General features: G+C 33.8%; 1 protein-coding gene across 20 annotated transcripts in view; it reads left to right on the top strand.

Moving 5' to 3' along the window:
* The window catches only part of PSPC1 (paraspeckle component 1), a 103,654-nt gene that overhangs the window by 38,287 nt on the left and 49,931 nt on the right, over positions 1-15,436 (top strand). For all 20 annotated transcript variants that reach the window (XR_011506813.1, XR_011506814.1, XR_011506800.1 and 17 more), the window contains exon 6: positions 4,388-4,493. Coding sequence is in view for 1 of the 20 variants with exons in the window: in XM_070520323.1 (XP_070376424.1) it covers positions 4,388-4,493 (106 nt within the window). In the remaining 19 variants the exon portion in view is untranslated. The remainder of the gene's footprint in view (positions 1-4,387; positions 4,494-15,436) is intronic.

Below are 15,436 nucleotides of genomic sequence, written 5' to 3'. Positions count from 1 at the left end.
TCTGTTTAAGTTCATCAAAGACCAGGAAAGACTGAACTGTCACAGACTAGAAGAGATTAAGGGGAAATAATAATTAAATGCCATGCGGGATTCTGGCTAGGGTCCTGGAACAAAGGAGAGATGTTAGTGGGGAAAGTGGTGACATTTGAGTAAGATGTGTAGTTATCTGTAGTGTTGTACCAGTGCTAATTTCTGGTTTTCATAATAGTACTATAGTTATGTAGGAGGCTAATATTAGGGGATGCTGTATGAGGAATATATAGGAATTGTACTATTTTTGCAACTTTTCTGTAAATTTAAAGTTAGAAATAAATAAAAAAAATACCCCAGGTATTGGGGATACAGTGGGAACAAAAGACACAAGCTCTGCCACTGTAGAACTTACAGTAATATAGGAGGGAGGCAGACATTATTTGGAATGATCAGATTGTTAAAAAGAAAGTGAAGTGCACGAAAATAGTATGGAGTACTTACTGGAATTTTTCATTGGTTGCCCAGTCTCAGCATAGGTGGAATACTGGTTTCTTGATGTGATAAGAATTCTCTGTACATGGTAATTTTTCATTGAATGGTTTTTCATTAATTTTATTTACTCTTCAGGGGTATATCAGATTCAATTTGAAATTCAGATAAGTGTGTACTAACAGTAAAAATACCTCAACAGTTAGGTGACAGTTCAATGGGTAACCTTATGCTTGGCTATGTTCAAGCAGATACAGGCAGTGATAAATCTGTCAACAGTCTTAACCTGTGCATAGTGCCTGGGGAGGTTCTTTTCAAATTAACTTTAAGAATCTTGATTTAAGACATGTGAACAGCTTGTCTTAAAATTGAGCAGTTTTGCAGCATGTATCAGGGAAAGGGGAAAAGTTGTGTTTTGGAACTTAATCATCAAATATATTCTGTACTTGCAAGACAAAGCAAGTAAAGAAAACTAGAGCAGTTAAACTGAAGAGATTTATCTAACTGAGGCTGCTGCCACATAAGGTAGCTTTAATTGTTAACAAGTAGAGTTTGGATTCTGCATTTTTGTTTTACGTTAGTTGGAAGATTGAAAAAACTGGTTTAAGAAAGTGTATTTTGAGAGAAATTGTGTAATTTGGAGTGTACAAGTTTCTGGTTTTCCCTTCAACGCTACAAATTACTTTGTTTTTTATGGGTCACTTAATTCTTTAGAGGCTGTAGCCATGAAGAAGGAAGACCAGGCAAGCTGGTTCAAGCTGGGACTTGACCATGCCGTAGTTGTTCGTTTGTTTTGTTTGTTCGTTTATTCCTTGGTTGCTTTTCTCACCACCCTCCTCCTCGCTCACCTACCCAAATACCCGTTCTTCCCCTATTTATGTCATTGGACATAGAAAGATTGTATGATGTACTAAGCCCTCTGGTTTGTGTGGAGGGCATAGTGCTGAACAGGAACAGGAGCAAGGTGTTTTTATCCGTTAGTCGTATCAGAGCTTAGTGCCTAGAACCTCTCAGTTTTTTAAAGTCCTGCAAAAATAAGAGAACTGAAAATAATTAGTGGGCTTCACATTAAATTGTAAAATTGAGGTTTTATCAGTTTCCAATTAAATATAAAATGAAGGCTGTTAAAATTTGTCACACTTCTTTACTTATTAGTTCCATTTGTGAATATAACCTAGGATGTTATCCTTGACCAGAAGAGACATTAAATATAAAAATGATCATGAAAGTATCTTGTGGAATAGAATAAATTAAAAGCAAACATATATATATACAATAGGTAATGTTTCTGTATGCTGTCTGTAAATTTAGATCATGGAATTGTCAGTGGGTATAATCACAACTTAGTTCAAAATAAAATAGAAATTCTGGGATTTATAGGCCAAGGAATGGAGGGAGAAAAATACCTAAGTTTTAATGTGATTTTACCTTTTACTATGTATTTTTTTCTCCTGATTTGTAAATCTAGTCTCACATTTTATGAGAAAAAAATTGTTTTAACGATAGGAGAAGTCCATTATAAGTTCTGTTTAAAATACTTTATTTGGTTTTTATTAAAATGATATGGCAATACATATTTAAAACAAAACTCACATGATACATATGTGTATAAAATAAAACGGGCAATCCTCTTATTCCTCAAATTATTCTCGTGTGATATAAACTTTTTCATACCCTCTTCTGTGCTCATAGAAATGATTTTTAAAAGCAGTAATAGGAATACCATTCTTTTACTTGCCTTTTTTCTAACAATTGTGCCTTAGACGTTCTTTCATGTCACTGAATGCAAATCTACCTCTTTTTAACAGTTATATTATGTTCTTTGGCACCACTGAACCATAATTGTCACTCATTTATAATTGATTGCGTCTTTAAGCTTTTGCCTTTAATTAATGCCCTAGTGCATATCTGTGTGTACATACATCCCAGCGCACTTGTGCAGATATTTCTGTTCACTTTACTGGCAGTGGACTTTCACGTTTAAAATTATATTATGTGCCACAACTTGGTCCTCAACAATGTCATTATTGCAATTCTGAAGATCAAAACCTTTGAAAACCAAAAGCTTTTTCATGTATCATTCATTGGCTGGATCGGATATGAGTCTATTTGATGCTAAAACATGACCTGCACTTCGGTTGTGGGTCATGTCACACCTATAGTATTTCCACAGAATATGAATTTTTATCTTACTGCAGAGATGTTAATGTGGTTGATTTATTGGGTCCTGCCTCTGATACCACTGGGGATGTAATAATAGTATAACCTTTTTAAAATTGGAAAAACTCAGTTTCAGAACACGTGTCTTTAGAGTTTTTGGATAAGGGAATTTTTAACCTGTACTTGTATGCACTTTTCAACAGTTAAGAATGCGAAAGTATTTTCTGTTTTTAATTTAATTTTATTATTACTACCTTTTTATTTGTTTATTTTTGTGAGGCAGATTAGCCCTGAGCTCACATCTGCTACCAGTCCTCCTCCTTTTGCTGAGGAAGACTGCCCTGAGCTAACATCTGGCCCATCTTCCTCTACTTGATACGTGGATGCTGCCATAGCAAGGCTTGCCAAGCATTTTGTAGATCCGCACCTGGGGTCTGAACTGTAGAACCCCGGGCTGGCGAAGCGGGAACGAGCAAAACCTAACCACTGTGCCACCAGACTGGCCCCATGAAAGTACTTTCTTAATAGTAAAATTTATGATTATGTTAATATCAAGGAAGTGGATTAACCTGTTTACTTGAATGTTCAAGTTACTTTGAATAGAGTTGTATATTGGGGGGGTTAAACAAGAATCGCAAAATAGCCCAGATTTTGCTTGAAAATCCTTGGAAACAGTGTCTTGTTACTTGCATATGGTCTGACATGAAGTTCTAACAGCCGGTTTTTCTCCTGGCTGTGGGAGACATCATCGTTTCTTTTAGTTCATGGACTTAGGTTTAGTAAGAGCGTTGTAGAACAAGAAAAGGATGTTGAAATTCGAGTATTACATTCAGTGAAGAAAGGTATTTATAAGAGTAACCTGGAAAATGAGATCTACTGAGGGGCATCACTATTATATAGTCTTCATTATTTAAATTACTTTTTTGGTTTTGAGTGGAGGGCATGTATATATTTTAATTTGCATTGATTTAAATGTCAATATAATATAATTTTATAAGTTTTCCGTTTTAATCATATTATAAATAATTACTGATTTAATAGTAATCCTGCACACATAGATAGTTTTTTTTTGCATGCTTGATGAATATACCTCTGGGGCAGAGGTTGGGAAACTTGTTCTGTGAAAGGGCTAGATAGTGAATAATTTAGGCTTTGCAGATCGTATATTCTCTGTCTCAACTACTCCACACTGTACTAGCCTGGGGGTAGTCATAGACAGTAGGTGAATTATTGTCCTATAAAACTTACTTTACAAAAGCAGATAGTAGGCTGACACCTGCTCTGAGGGACCTCCTCAGCGGGTTGATGAAATGGAGGAGACAGGGTTTGTTAAGGCTTCCTTCTACACATGATAGAATCATTGTCCAGGCAGTCTGGTCCTCTGCAGTGGATAGGTCTGAGTGTCTTTAAGAACTCTCTCGTGCCAGTGATAGATCCCAGGTTATTTTTCTTTATACAGTAGTAGAGTACATTTGAGCTCTTGGACTCCCAGTTTTTTGTCTGTAAGCATGTAAACTACCCTGGTTATATGTTGTTACTTTATTTTTTTGATTTACCCTAGTTAAGTTACTTTATTTCCTTGGTTTACTTGATTTATTAAAGGCTTGGAGCAAAATAGAAGAAGGAAGGTAAATCTAGTAAGCCCATAATTATTCACAGATTTGGCAAAATGTAACTTGTATAAATGATTGTTTTACCTGAAATAAACTACTCAATTATGGCCTCATGTCAACCATGCTGAAATTTTTATCTGAAAATCTTTCAGACATGAAGAAGAGCATCGTCGTCGTGAGGAGGAAATGATCCGACACAGAGAGCAGGAGGAACTTAGGCGACAACAAGAGGGCTTTAAGCCAAACTATATGGAAAATGTAAGTAAAATACCAGTTAACTTAAATGATTTTATAGTGTCACGTGGATGATGTAGATTTAAAATTCTTTACATATTGCTTTATATAGTAATATATTTTCTAATCTTTCTGAATTTGTGATGTTTATGTTAAACTAATGATTTTCTTAACCTCTTTCAGGTAGTAAATTAAAATTAGTTTCTGAGATAATACTCATGTTTTATGAAATGGATGTTAAATTTTTCTCGATTTTACTTTATGTTTTTTAAATATATGCTTCTAAATTAGAAATCTTGATAAATCCATCATCTCTTCTTGACTGATTTTCACTGTTTACTAATGTTAAAAATTCGTTATTTTGGAAGATTTTAGACGTATGCAAAAGTATACTAGTATGTGCTCATAACCTACCCATAACAGTTATCAACACACGGCTGATCTTTTTCATCCTTAAATATACCCACTTTCCTGAATTATTTTGTGTGAAATCGGTGACCTCCTATGATTTCATTCATAAGTATTTCAGTATGTATCTCTAAAACGATAAGGACTCTTTTTAAAAATATCTTTATCATATCTTAAAAATGGTCAGTTATTTCATATTAACATGAAAGCCCACATCTGCCCAGGTCATAGAAGTTTTTTTTTTTTACAATTGGTTTCTTCAAATTGGCTGATAAATACAGTCTTTTTAGTCTGTAGGTTTTCTCTCACTCTTTTTTTTTTTTCCCCCTTAATTTTTCAAGAAACATCCTTGTATAGATCACATCTCATATCCTGGATTTTGTTGGTTGTATCATCGTAGGGATATTTAACAGGTTTCTTTATCCTTGAGTTTCTCATAGACTGGAGTTAGTTCCAAAGACTTGATTGGACTTAGGTTTTTGTTTTAGGGAGGCAAAATGGTAGGACAAACAAGGATGCTTCAAATATGTTAAAATCCACAAGTTCTTAATGGCGACTAACAAAGTCTCCTTCACCTTAGATGAATGCCAGCTTAACAACACGTTCTGAAAAATATTTACTAGTATTTTTTTCTATCTAGCTCTTCAAAAGCCATGATTCTTCAGTAAGTTTCTGAGGCTAAAACTATTAATTCAAAGCATTGGTGCCTTTTTTTCTGACCTTCTCTGTCCCTAGAAAAAATTTTAAACTTTTTTTATTAAAAAGAATACACAGTAAAATAAATCCTAACTTGTATAGCAACCAGAAAATTTTATCTTTCATCAAGTAGTAAATATCCTTTGAATGAAAATGTGGCATTTATATTCAGTTAGAAAAGTTTTTTATTATAAGTGACACTGAAAGTTTAATTTAATTGATTTTTAAATTCCATTACCACATTAGTTGAGAAGGTTTTTTAAAGCATTGTAAATTTTTTTTTTTAAGATTGGCACCTGAGCTAACAACTGTTGCCAGTCTTTTTTTGTTTTTTTTTCTTCTGCTTTTTCTCCCCAAATCCCCCCAGTACATAGTTGTATATTTTAGTTGTGGGTCCTTCTAGTTGTGGCATGTGAGACACCGCCTCAACGTGGCCTGATGAGCGATGCCATGTCTGTACCCACGATCTGAACCGGCGAAACCTGGGCCTCCAAAGCGGAGGGTGCAAACTTAGCCACTCTGCCATGGGGCCAGCCCCTGTAAAATTTTTTTGAGTGATTTCTAGGATTATTTACAATTCTCTTTTCCTCCTTTGATACACAGCAGTTGCTTGGTGACATACTTTAAACTGTGGTCTTAAGTTTTTTGGTTGTTAGATTTGAACATAAATCTGTTGGATTTATCAATGTGTGAATATTTTATGATGTTATAAAAGAATGTGGAACTTAAAAAAAATACAGGCCATATTTTGAAAATTAGTAACCAGTGTCTTTATCTTCAAATATAATGAAGATGTACACCATGTGTGATATTTTTCTTAGAGAAACTTTATTTCGTTCCATTGAGAATTAAGAAATTTTTCCGAGTCTTTTTATGTACCTCAACATTTCTTTTGCTAAAGTGCTTACTTACAGTAAAGTTGGTGGAATTAGCTTTCTTAATATGTTGCTGGCATAAACTTTACATTCTTGGAGAGAATGTGTAGCTATTTGTAATAATGTCATAAACATAAATCATTTAGGGTATAGAAGGAAATGATTAAGTAAAATATATTCTGCTACACTTAAGTTGGCAATATCATAAAGTTGATTGCAGACTATTATTTGAAATCATTTCACAATTTTTAAAAACATATACCACTGTTTTTTATATGTTCTGTGGCATTTAATATAGTTATAATTAATTAAGCACAGATGGTTTTAACTTTACTTTTCTATTCAAAAACTATTTGGGAATTTTGCTGCAATTTAAAATGGAAACTACAAATTCTTATTTTAATTTAAAAACATTTGTATGTTGAAAATTCATTTTAATGGCAGGTAGTATTGTATAGATATCCAATGAACTTTGAGAATAAACTAGTTAGATATTTAAAAATACTCATGGTGGATTTATTGGCCTTTCAAAAATAGATTATTGTTTCACAAGATTATGCTCTTAGAAAATTTAGTTGATTATATATTTCAATATTAAGATATTTTGTTTTCAAGTAGTTACTTGAAGTATGTGTTGCATATTTGAAGCATCACAGATTAATATGGCTACAGCAGAGGTCTCCAAACTATAGCTTGGGCTCACTGCCCATTTTCATACCACCCTACCACAGAGCTGAGAATGGTGTTTATATTTAAGAGTTGTTGGATAACGAAAAAAATAAAAAGAATATTAGACAGAGTATGTGTGACCCACAAAACCTAAGATACTTACTCTTTAGCCCTTTACAGAAAAAGTTGCTGAACCCTAGGATACCATGTTGGTGACTTTCTTTTATCTTTTATTTTTATTTTAATACTCACATGGGCCACATAAGTTACTATCTTCTTAATTTTCTGAAGAGAAACAGTATTTAAAATACTATGCAACAGTGTAATTAAATGTTTAAAGGAAAATACAGTCTTGGTTCTATTTTTAGATTAGAAATTATGAAATAGACCCAAGGTTTTCATCTATTTGGTGTCAGTTTTATTTGGTTCCTAGCTCCATAATGCTCGTTAACATAAACTAATCAAGTACTAAAGAAATACTAATAAAAAGCTCTTTACAGGTCTTGACTATTTTGTGTTAATAGAAAGAACATTGAGGCAATTGTTACATCAGTTATTCTTCATTTACTTTAAAAACTGTCTGGAAAAAATTGTTAAACAAGTTTAATGTTTCTTTTTGTTTTTAAAAGCTTTGAAGTTAGGCCCTCTTATGTGCTTTCTCTTTTGTCACTGTTCAGTTTAAAGGGAGGAATCAAATGGTAAGTGTTCAGCTTGCCCAAGTACTAAGAGTAAAGTAGATTTACTTGGTTCATTTTAAGATACCACCTCTCACTTGTTTGTAATAGTCCTATTAGACATAGTCCAACACAACTAATAGTCTGGGCTTTGAAGTATAAAATAAATACTGATTTCCATATTTTTTATCTTGAATAATTTTTTTTAATGTAACAAAAGGTGAGGGTAAACACACATCATGTCTGATTGTGTTTTCCTTTGTTAGCCTTCAGCTTTATCATAATTTTATAACGTGAATATGTTTTTAAAGGTTTCAAGGATATGTCAGCAGTTCATCAATTAGAAGTTGTCAGTTTTATTTCATACCTTATTTCTCCTTAAAAGAGGTCAAACTCTTTGATAATAGCTCTGGTAATTATACGTTTATTTTTTGCTCCTCTGGCATACCACATCTTTGACTGCCATAACAATGTATATATTTTTATGGTGCGCCTTAATTACATTTAGGTTTATCTTCACCATAGTGTATGAGTGTATTTAAACCATTTTGTAGATAGTATTTACTAGGTTGAGATTTTCTACTTAACCACAATTTTATTGCTTTTGGACACATCACAAGAGGTTATTCTGTTAACAATAGCAGTGGTATAAGATTGTCTTTTATGATTGTCTTGTGATTGTTTTCATATTAAGTTGCTCCATTCATTGTAGATTAAGTAGTTTAAACGTTTCAGTACTGCAGCGTACCACTCTTTATTCATGGGTTGGGTTGGAGTAAGGGGGAAATTTTAATTAGAATATATTTTTTTTGTTTTTTTTGTTTTTGATTAGCCCTGGGCTAAGATCTACTGCCAATCCTCCTCCCTTTCTTTTGAGGAAGATTGGTCCTGAGCTAACATCCGTGCCCATCTTCCTCTACTTTATATGTGGGGCGCCTGCCACGTCATGGCTTGATAAGCAGTGCGTAGGCCCACACCCCTGATCTGAACCTGCAAAACCCGGGCTGCCGAAGTGTATTGTGTGAACTTAACCACTGCACCACTGGTCCAGCCCCTAGAATATTTTTTCAGTGCAGTTTCCTAGGGTAAACTTTGCTTTCCTGGGAAAATGATAATGTCATAAAAATATTTGTGTCATTCTAGCTTTAGTAGTTGTATCAAGTAGTTATAAAATACTTTGTTTAGGAAAATTTGGGCAGATTTTAGATATTACTTTGTTTTGAGAAGTTTCTTTTTCTGGTATGGTAAATATTAGTTTGATTTTTGTCAAGAAAAGAATAGCACTTCAGATCTGTTTGAAAATACATACATGAATTGATATTGAAGAGTTTTTATTCCTATTTGATTAGGTAGAAATAGCCCTGGATGTTTGAACACACGTGCATAATAAACCTGAAAATAAATGTATTTTATATACTAAGGCAATAACTTGACCCAGGTATGTTCCTTTCAGCTGTTCCATTGTTGCTCCCCAGGATTACTAAACAGTGAGGCCAAAAGCATTAAGGAGATGTAGCCAGAGGCTAAGGGTGTGATTCCTCTTCCATGGTAATATTTTTCAAATAGTGCATATTAAACTCTCAGGGAGCTGTTTAAAAATGTGATTTCTTAGGTCTCCAACCTACAAATTGATTTCGTTTTGGGGTCGAGTAGATTCTGATGTGTTGTCCATTGATCATGTTTTTGGCTAAATTCAGCAGTTTTTAATCCTTGCAGCATATCTATGGAACTTGAAAAATGCCTGAGATCTAATTTACTGAATATTTTGAAACTATGGGTATGGGTTGGAGCCATGAGATTTGCATTTTAGAAAACTCTTCAGCTTGCTTCTTTTCATTAGCAAAGATAGAAAACCACTGGCCATATGTTGAAATGAGAATAAAAGTATTTGAATTCTTATGGGACCTGGGAAGTTTGAGTGAAGATCTGAACACTGGCTGTTTTTGGAACAGTTTTATTGGAACACAGCCGTGTTTATGTTTTTTTTATGGCTGCCTTGCCCCAAAATAGAAGAGATGACTAGTTGACACAACTGTATGAGACTATCTCAAAACTGTAGGGCCTGCAAAGCCCTAGTTACTTTCTGGCATTTTACCAGAAAAGTTTGCTGACCCATAATCTAGGGCCAATCTGAGAGTTGGGGGGAATCTATAAAAAATTGATCAGCCGCAACTAGAATGGACCCACAACTAAAATATACAACTGTGTACTGGGGGCATTTGGGGAGAAAAAAGCAGGGGGAAAAAATTGATCATGTTAACCAAACTCATAAAGAATTTGTTAATTGAATTGCAAATTTATTAATTTATATGTTCTTTTCCAGTGTTTTTAGAAGGCTCATTGAGCAGAGCACCTCATATCCTATAACCAAGGTTCTTGAAGAATCCAGATTAGTGTTCAGATGGTTCATTGGTATTCATGGTTATAAATCAGAGCAAAAGTTATGGGAAGAACTGATAAAGTGTCACTGTCCCACAGCTGATATCTTGGAGTTCTCAAATCTTTTTTGTTTTAGTTAGTAAAGACATAAAGTATTGTTCTTTCAGATGTTATCTCCTCTTGATCAGTATTACCAGATGTGGCCTGTTATTTGATCATCTGTTTCTTTATGCTAGTTTCCTTTCCTGCTTCTTGAGTGGGCATTGTTTTTGTTACCATTACCCCTTGATTTAATTATAACCTAACTTCTAATGTGCCATGTACAAAACTCAAAACGGAACCTCTAGCCAGTAATAAAATACATTAATAGATGCTGGCAGAGAGGAATGATCCCAGTTGTTAGTTACTACTGCGTAGGTACAAATACGTTTTCTAAAATGGCATGTGGGTTTTTGAGAGAAGTTGTCATTTTGTGGTTCCCACATGAACATCACTCTTTTTCTATAAATTATTTACCTATAAGAAGTGATTTGATTGTATTGCAGTAGAAGATTCTCTTTTTCGAATTTGAAACATCTTAAGCATTCAAACAAAGGGCGTATTTCACAAGGGATTTTTATTATAGCATCTTCATCAGCCTATGGAAATAACCGAAGAATTATTTCCTGTTAGGGTTTGGTGTCAAATTTGTGTGACCTGCTGGGCAGGTTATTACCTATTGCTGGTATAATGACAGCCCAGTTTCAGTGGTTTGGACATGGTGGTAAAAATCAAAATGGATAATAATAGTATATTGCAGTGGTCTCACTTATAATGCTCTAGGTATGGCCAGTTTTTTGTTCTTAGTTTGTTTTCATTCATTTATTCAGTAAAATAATTGATTTCTTACAATGAGCCGAGAACTTTTCTGAATATTTGGGATAGTACACAATTGGAACTTGACTTAGACTTTTTGTACTCAAATGAAAACAAAGACGTATGTTTATAAGGTTTATGTATACTCTTGGAAGTGATCTTTTTGGATTTTTGATGATTTGGTGTATTTGGGTTGATGTGTAAATTTTAACCAGCCGTTGAGATCTTTGATCACTTCTCAAAGGATTATTTAATAGTTTTAATAATATCCTCTATAGGGAAAACTTAATTTTCATTCAAACTGAGACAAGTGAATATAGATTCTATTTAAAATTGCTTTTTTACAGTAGGCATGAAATGGAGTGTCTCAGGCAAACCAAGAAGTATGATCACCCTAATCATATGTTATGATTATAAGTAGTGTTTTTTTTCTGTTTTATCATTCATATTTAAAAGTCTTTTGAATGCATCCAGTTGGAAATGATTACTGAGTGCCTTATACTCTATTTACACCTATCAGAGGACACTTCCTTGTACTTAATTATTTCTGTGTCATATTAGATGACTCTAGTGTCCTTTTTTGATCTTACCTTCCTTCCAGTAGAGTTTCAGAGGGGCTCATAATCCAGAAAAATTTTCGTCTCTCTTTTTTCCTCCTGGAGAATGTCTGTGTCTCCTCAGCACATACATAATGTCCTCTGACTACTCACCCCAGCTGTGATCCTGTATCGTTTTTTAATATTCTTTTTCAGTCCTTATCACATAGCCTTCCAATTATTTTCTGAGTTTCTGGTCCACTAATTGAGCTCTGTGAGGTTTTTGAAGTCAGGAATGTTACATTTGTCATGTTATAGTAACTTAGGTGTAAGCTGGGAGAACTAAGTAGTCATTTGATGTCTTACCTTTCAGATTCCAGAGCAGCTCAATCTTTTGGTTTTTGTTGTTCTTTATGTGCCACCAGACCTCGGTATTTATTGAATACCAGTGTCTCAGATGTTAATCATCACTAGTTTTGAAACATGGGTGTCATTGAGATGCAACTAATGATGTTTTTTTTTAGGTTTTATAATGGAATCACCTAATGAAGAGTAAAATTTAAAAAACAGTCAAATAACCAACAATTTTTGTGTTTCAGCACACCTGCGTATTCAAAATGCGGATCCCACTTGATTAGGGATTAGACTTACAGGATGACATGGAGGTTTCCATTTAGTAAGAAAAATTTGCTTACTGTTTTCCTGTGTTCAAAACATAGTGCTTAGTACTGTAGAGGATGCAGAGAGTCAGGTCTTTGAGGATTTTAGAGTACTTTAGGTACTTTTAGAGTACTTTAGGTACAGAATACCTATGTAGAGTATTCTAAGAGGTACAGCTAAACAGTTCTGAGAGTTCAGAGAAAGATTCTCTAGTAGGGACTTAAAGGCTGTCATTTAGTCTCAGCACTGTTGTGGAACTTAATTTGGGTTTGTAAAAAAATTTTTTTAAATGGTATGATTGGTTTATTATTCCACTGTGTTGGTAATCCTGTCTTTTCATTTGAAATGGTAAGTTATTCTAATCTTACTTGGTTCAGAACGGTAAGATTTTTAGCTAATGTTTACCTTTTATGGGGAGTTGGAGAAGAGAAAGAGTCAAGACTGGTGAATAGCAGTGTTCGATTAAAGTAAACAGGTTTTTTAAAATGTCCCTTATGTGTAATACAAATAATAGGAATTTTGTTTAATTAGTTTGAATTAATAACAAAAGATTCTAGGAAGACAAAAATTTATCTTGTTACTTCTGCATTGCGACTTCTTAATGTAATATTTAGAGCTCCCTTAAAGGAGTTGTCCTACAAAGTGATTGTGTAAAAAAATTTCTTTTTAGGCCAATCAGTATCTAATATCTTCTGTATTTCATATTGAGAGCATGATGGTCTTTAGTGTAACCTGAAATGTCAGAATTTTATACCAGATCACACTAGGTAACTGTGAATGTCAATATCCAGTGTAGGTTGGGTGTGGTGGTACGGGGTAGGAACTTGGGTTTATAAGTGTGCTCTCCTGGTGAAATACATTCGTTTCTATTTAAAATTTCAAATAATTTAAAGTATATGGGTAAGTTTGCCTCTGTCTTAGGATTTCCTCCACTATATTATGCACCACATTTCAAATCCTGTCTTTCTTGGTTGTAGATTTACCATGTTTTCCACAAGATAACTTCTACATTTAGCATATTGCTTTTTCTAAATCCCACTTGTAAGCACTTGATATGCTTGTTATTAGTAGTTTCTCTTATAATTGTAAATTTAAATAAGTTTTTGAATATTTAGTTATCACATAAGTATTTAAATTACTTGATATTGAATCTGTTGCTTTATCTATTTAGAAAAAACATATCATTTATCAAAATTTCACAGCTTCTGGTACATTACTGAAAGAATTTGTTTAATGCCTAGTATTACAAACAGAAAAAGCTACTCTCCTCTATTAAATATGTACTTGATTCTTCATACATTGGAACACGTGCTTTGATTGCTTCTTCCACTGCTTTCTCCTGTTGGTGGGACCAGTTTGAAATTGCTTCTTGTCCAGTTTATGTTTCATTTGTTTCATCTTTCATATCTTTATCCGGCCAGTCATGATAGTTTTGACTTTGATAAGGAACTGTTCTGAGTAAGAGGTTATGGGTAAAGAAATGCAAACCAGTCACCAGTATTATGTGAGCTTTGGTAAGATAGTATTAAAAGTATTGTGTTTGTGTTGTAGTTGATAGCATTATTGCTGATTTCTTTAAGAGTTTGGGATAAAATGAGTACATTTGAGGAATAACTAAATATTCCTAATCTGTTTCAGTTTTTAAAAGCACCTCTTCATAGTTTGCCATGAGAGTTGAAATGATAATCTTGAAAATGTCCCTTGGCTATATAGATTAAAGTAAAATTCCCAGCTAAATATAAATGTGTTTAATAAAAAATTAATTTGTTGAAATATTTGTTCTCTTCAATTTCTTGATACATGCTGGATTATGTGTAATTACATTTAATTCATCTACAGTTAGAAAGCCTCTGTATTTATTAAAAAGCAGCAATTAATTTTGCTACGTAGTCGGTTTAATTTGATAGTGACATCAGAATAATCTACTTACTGCTAGCTGAACCAGGCTTTAAAAATATGTTGTTGGGTGAATCTAGTTTAAGAGGTACATGTCTTTAGGTTAATGAATACAGTAAGCTAACAAGGCCCTGCTACTTATTTTTGTTCTCCCCATTATTTCTGATTTGAAATTTAACAAGTAACAAATATTTATTATTTCATGACTAAAACTTGTGATGTAAATTTATACTTGATTATTCAAAAAGAAACATTTTAAAGTTTTTTTTAATTAGACCTTGGAGTAGTTTTAGGTTCACACCAAAATTGAGCAGAAGGTATAGGGATTTCCCATCTACCTTCTTTTCCACACATACGTACAGACTCCCTCACTATCAAATTCCCACACCACAGAGCGGTGAATTGGTTACAGTTGATGAACCTACTCATCACATCCTCATCACCTAAAAGTGCATAATTTATATTAGGGTTCACTATTGGTGTTGTACATTTCTGGGTTTTGAGATGTACCCACCCTTATAGTATCATACAGAATAGTTTCATTGCCTTCAAAATCCTCTGTGCTCCACCTGCTCGTTCCTTTCTCTGCCCTAACCCCTGGCAACCGCTGATTGTTTCATTGTCTCTATAGTTTTGCCTTTTCCAGAATGTCATATACTTGGAATCACACAGCCTTTTCATATTGGCTTCTTGGTAATATGCATTTAAAGTTCCTCTGTGTCTTTTTCATGTCTTGGTAGCTCGTTTATTTTTAGTGCTGAATAATGTTTCATTGTCTGAATGTACCACAATTTGTGTATCCATTCATCTGCTGAAGACATCTTGGTTGCTTCCAAGTTTTGGCAATTATGAATAAAGGTGCCGTAAACATCCGTGTGCAGGTTTTTGTGTGGATGTGAGTTCTCAGCTCCTTTGGGTAAATACCAAGGAGCATGATTGCTGGATCATATGGTAAGAGTACGTTTAGTTTTGTAAGAAACTGTTAATTGTTTTCCAAACTGGACATAGCATTTTGAATTTCTACCAGCAGAGAATGAGTGTGCCAGATTGTCCACATCCTTGCCACCATTTCTTGTTGTCAGTGTTTAGGATTTTGGCCATTCTAATAAGTGTGTTGTGGTATCTCACTGTTATCTTAATTTGCAATTCCCTAATGACATATGATATAAAGTTTCATTTTAACAATCATGGAACTGAGAAACATTTCCCCAGTATTCATGAGTACAGGTATTTTGGAATGCATGTATTCAGATTGAGGAGGTAAAAACACATGGGTTGTATGGATTAAAAGAATGTGTTCTGTTACTGAAAACATTTTC

Source organism: Equus asinus, chromosome 11, assembly GCF_041296235.1.
Source record: "Equus asinus isolate D_3611 breed Donkey chromosome 11, EquAss-T2T_v2, whole genome shotgun sequence".
NCBI lineage: Eukaryota > Metazoa > Chordata > Mammalia > Perissodactyla > Equidae > Equus > Equus asinus.
This window is presented reverse-complemented; position numbering and strand designations above follow the sequence as displayed.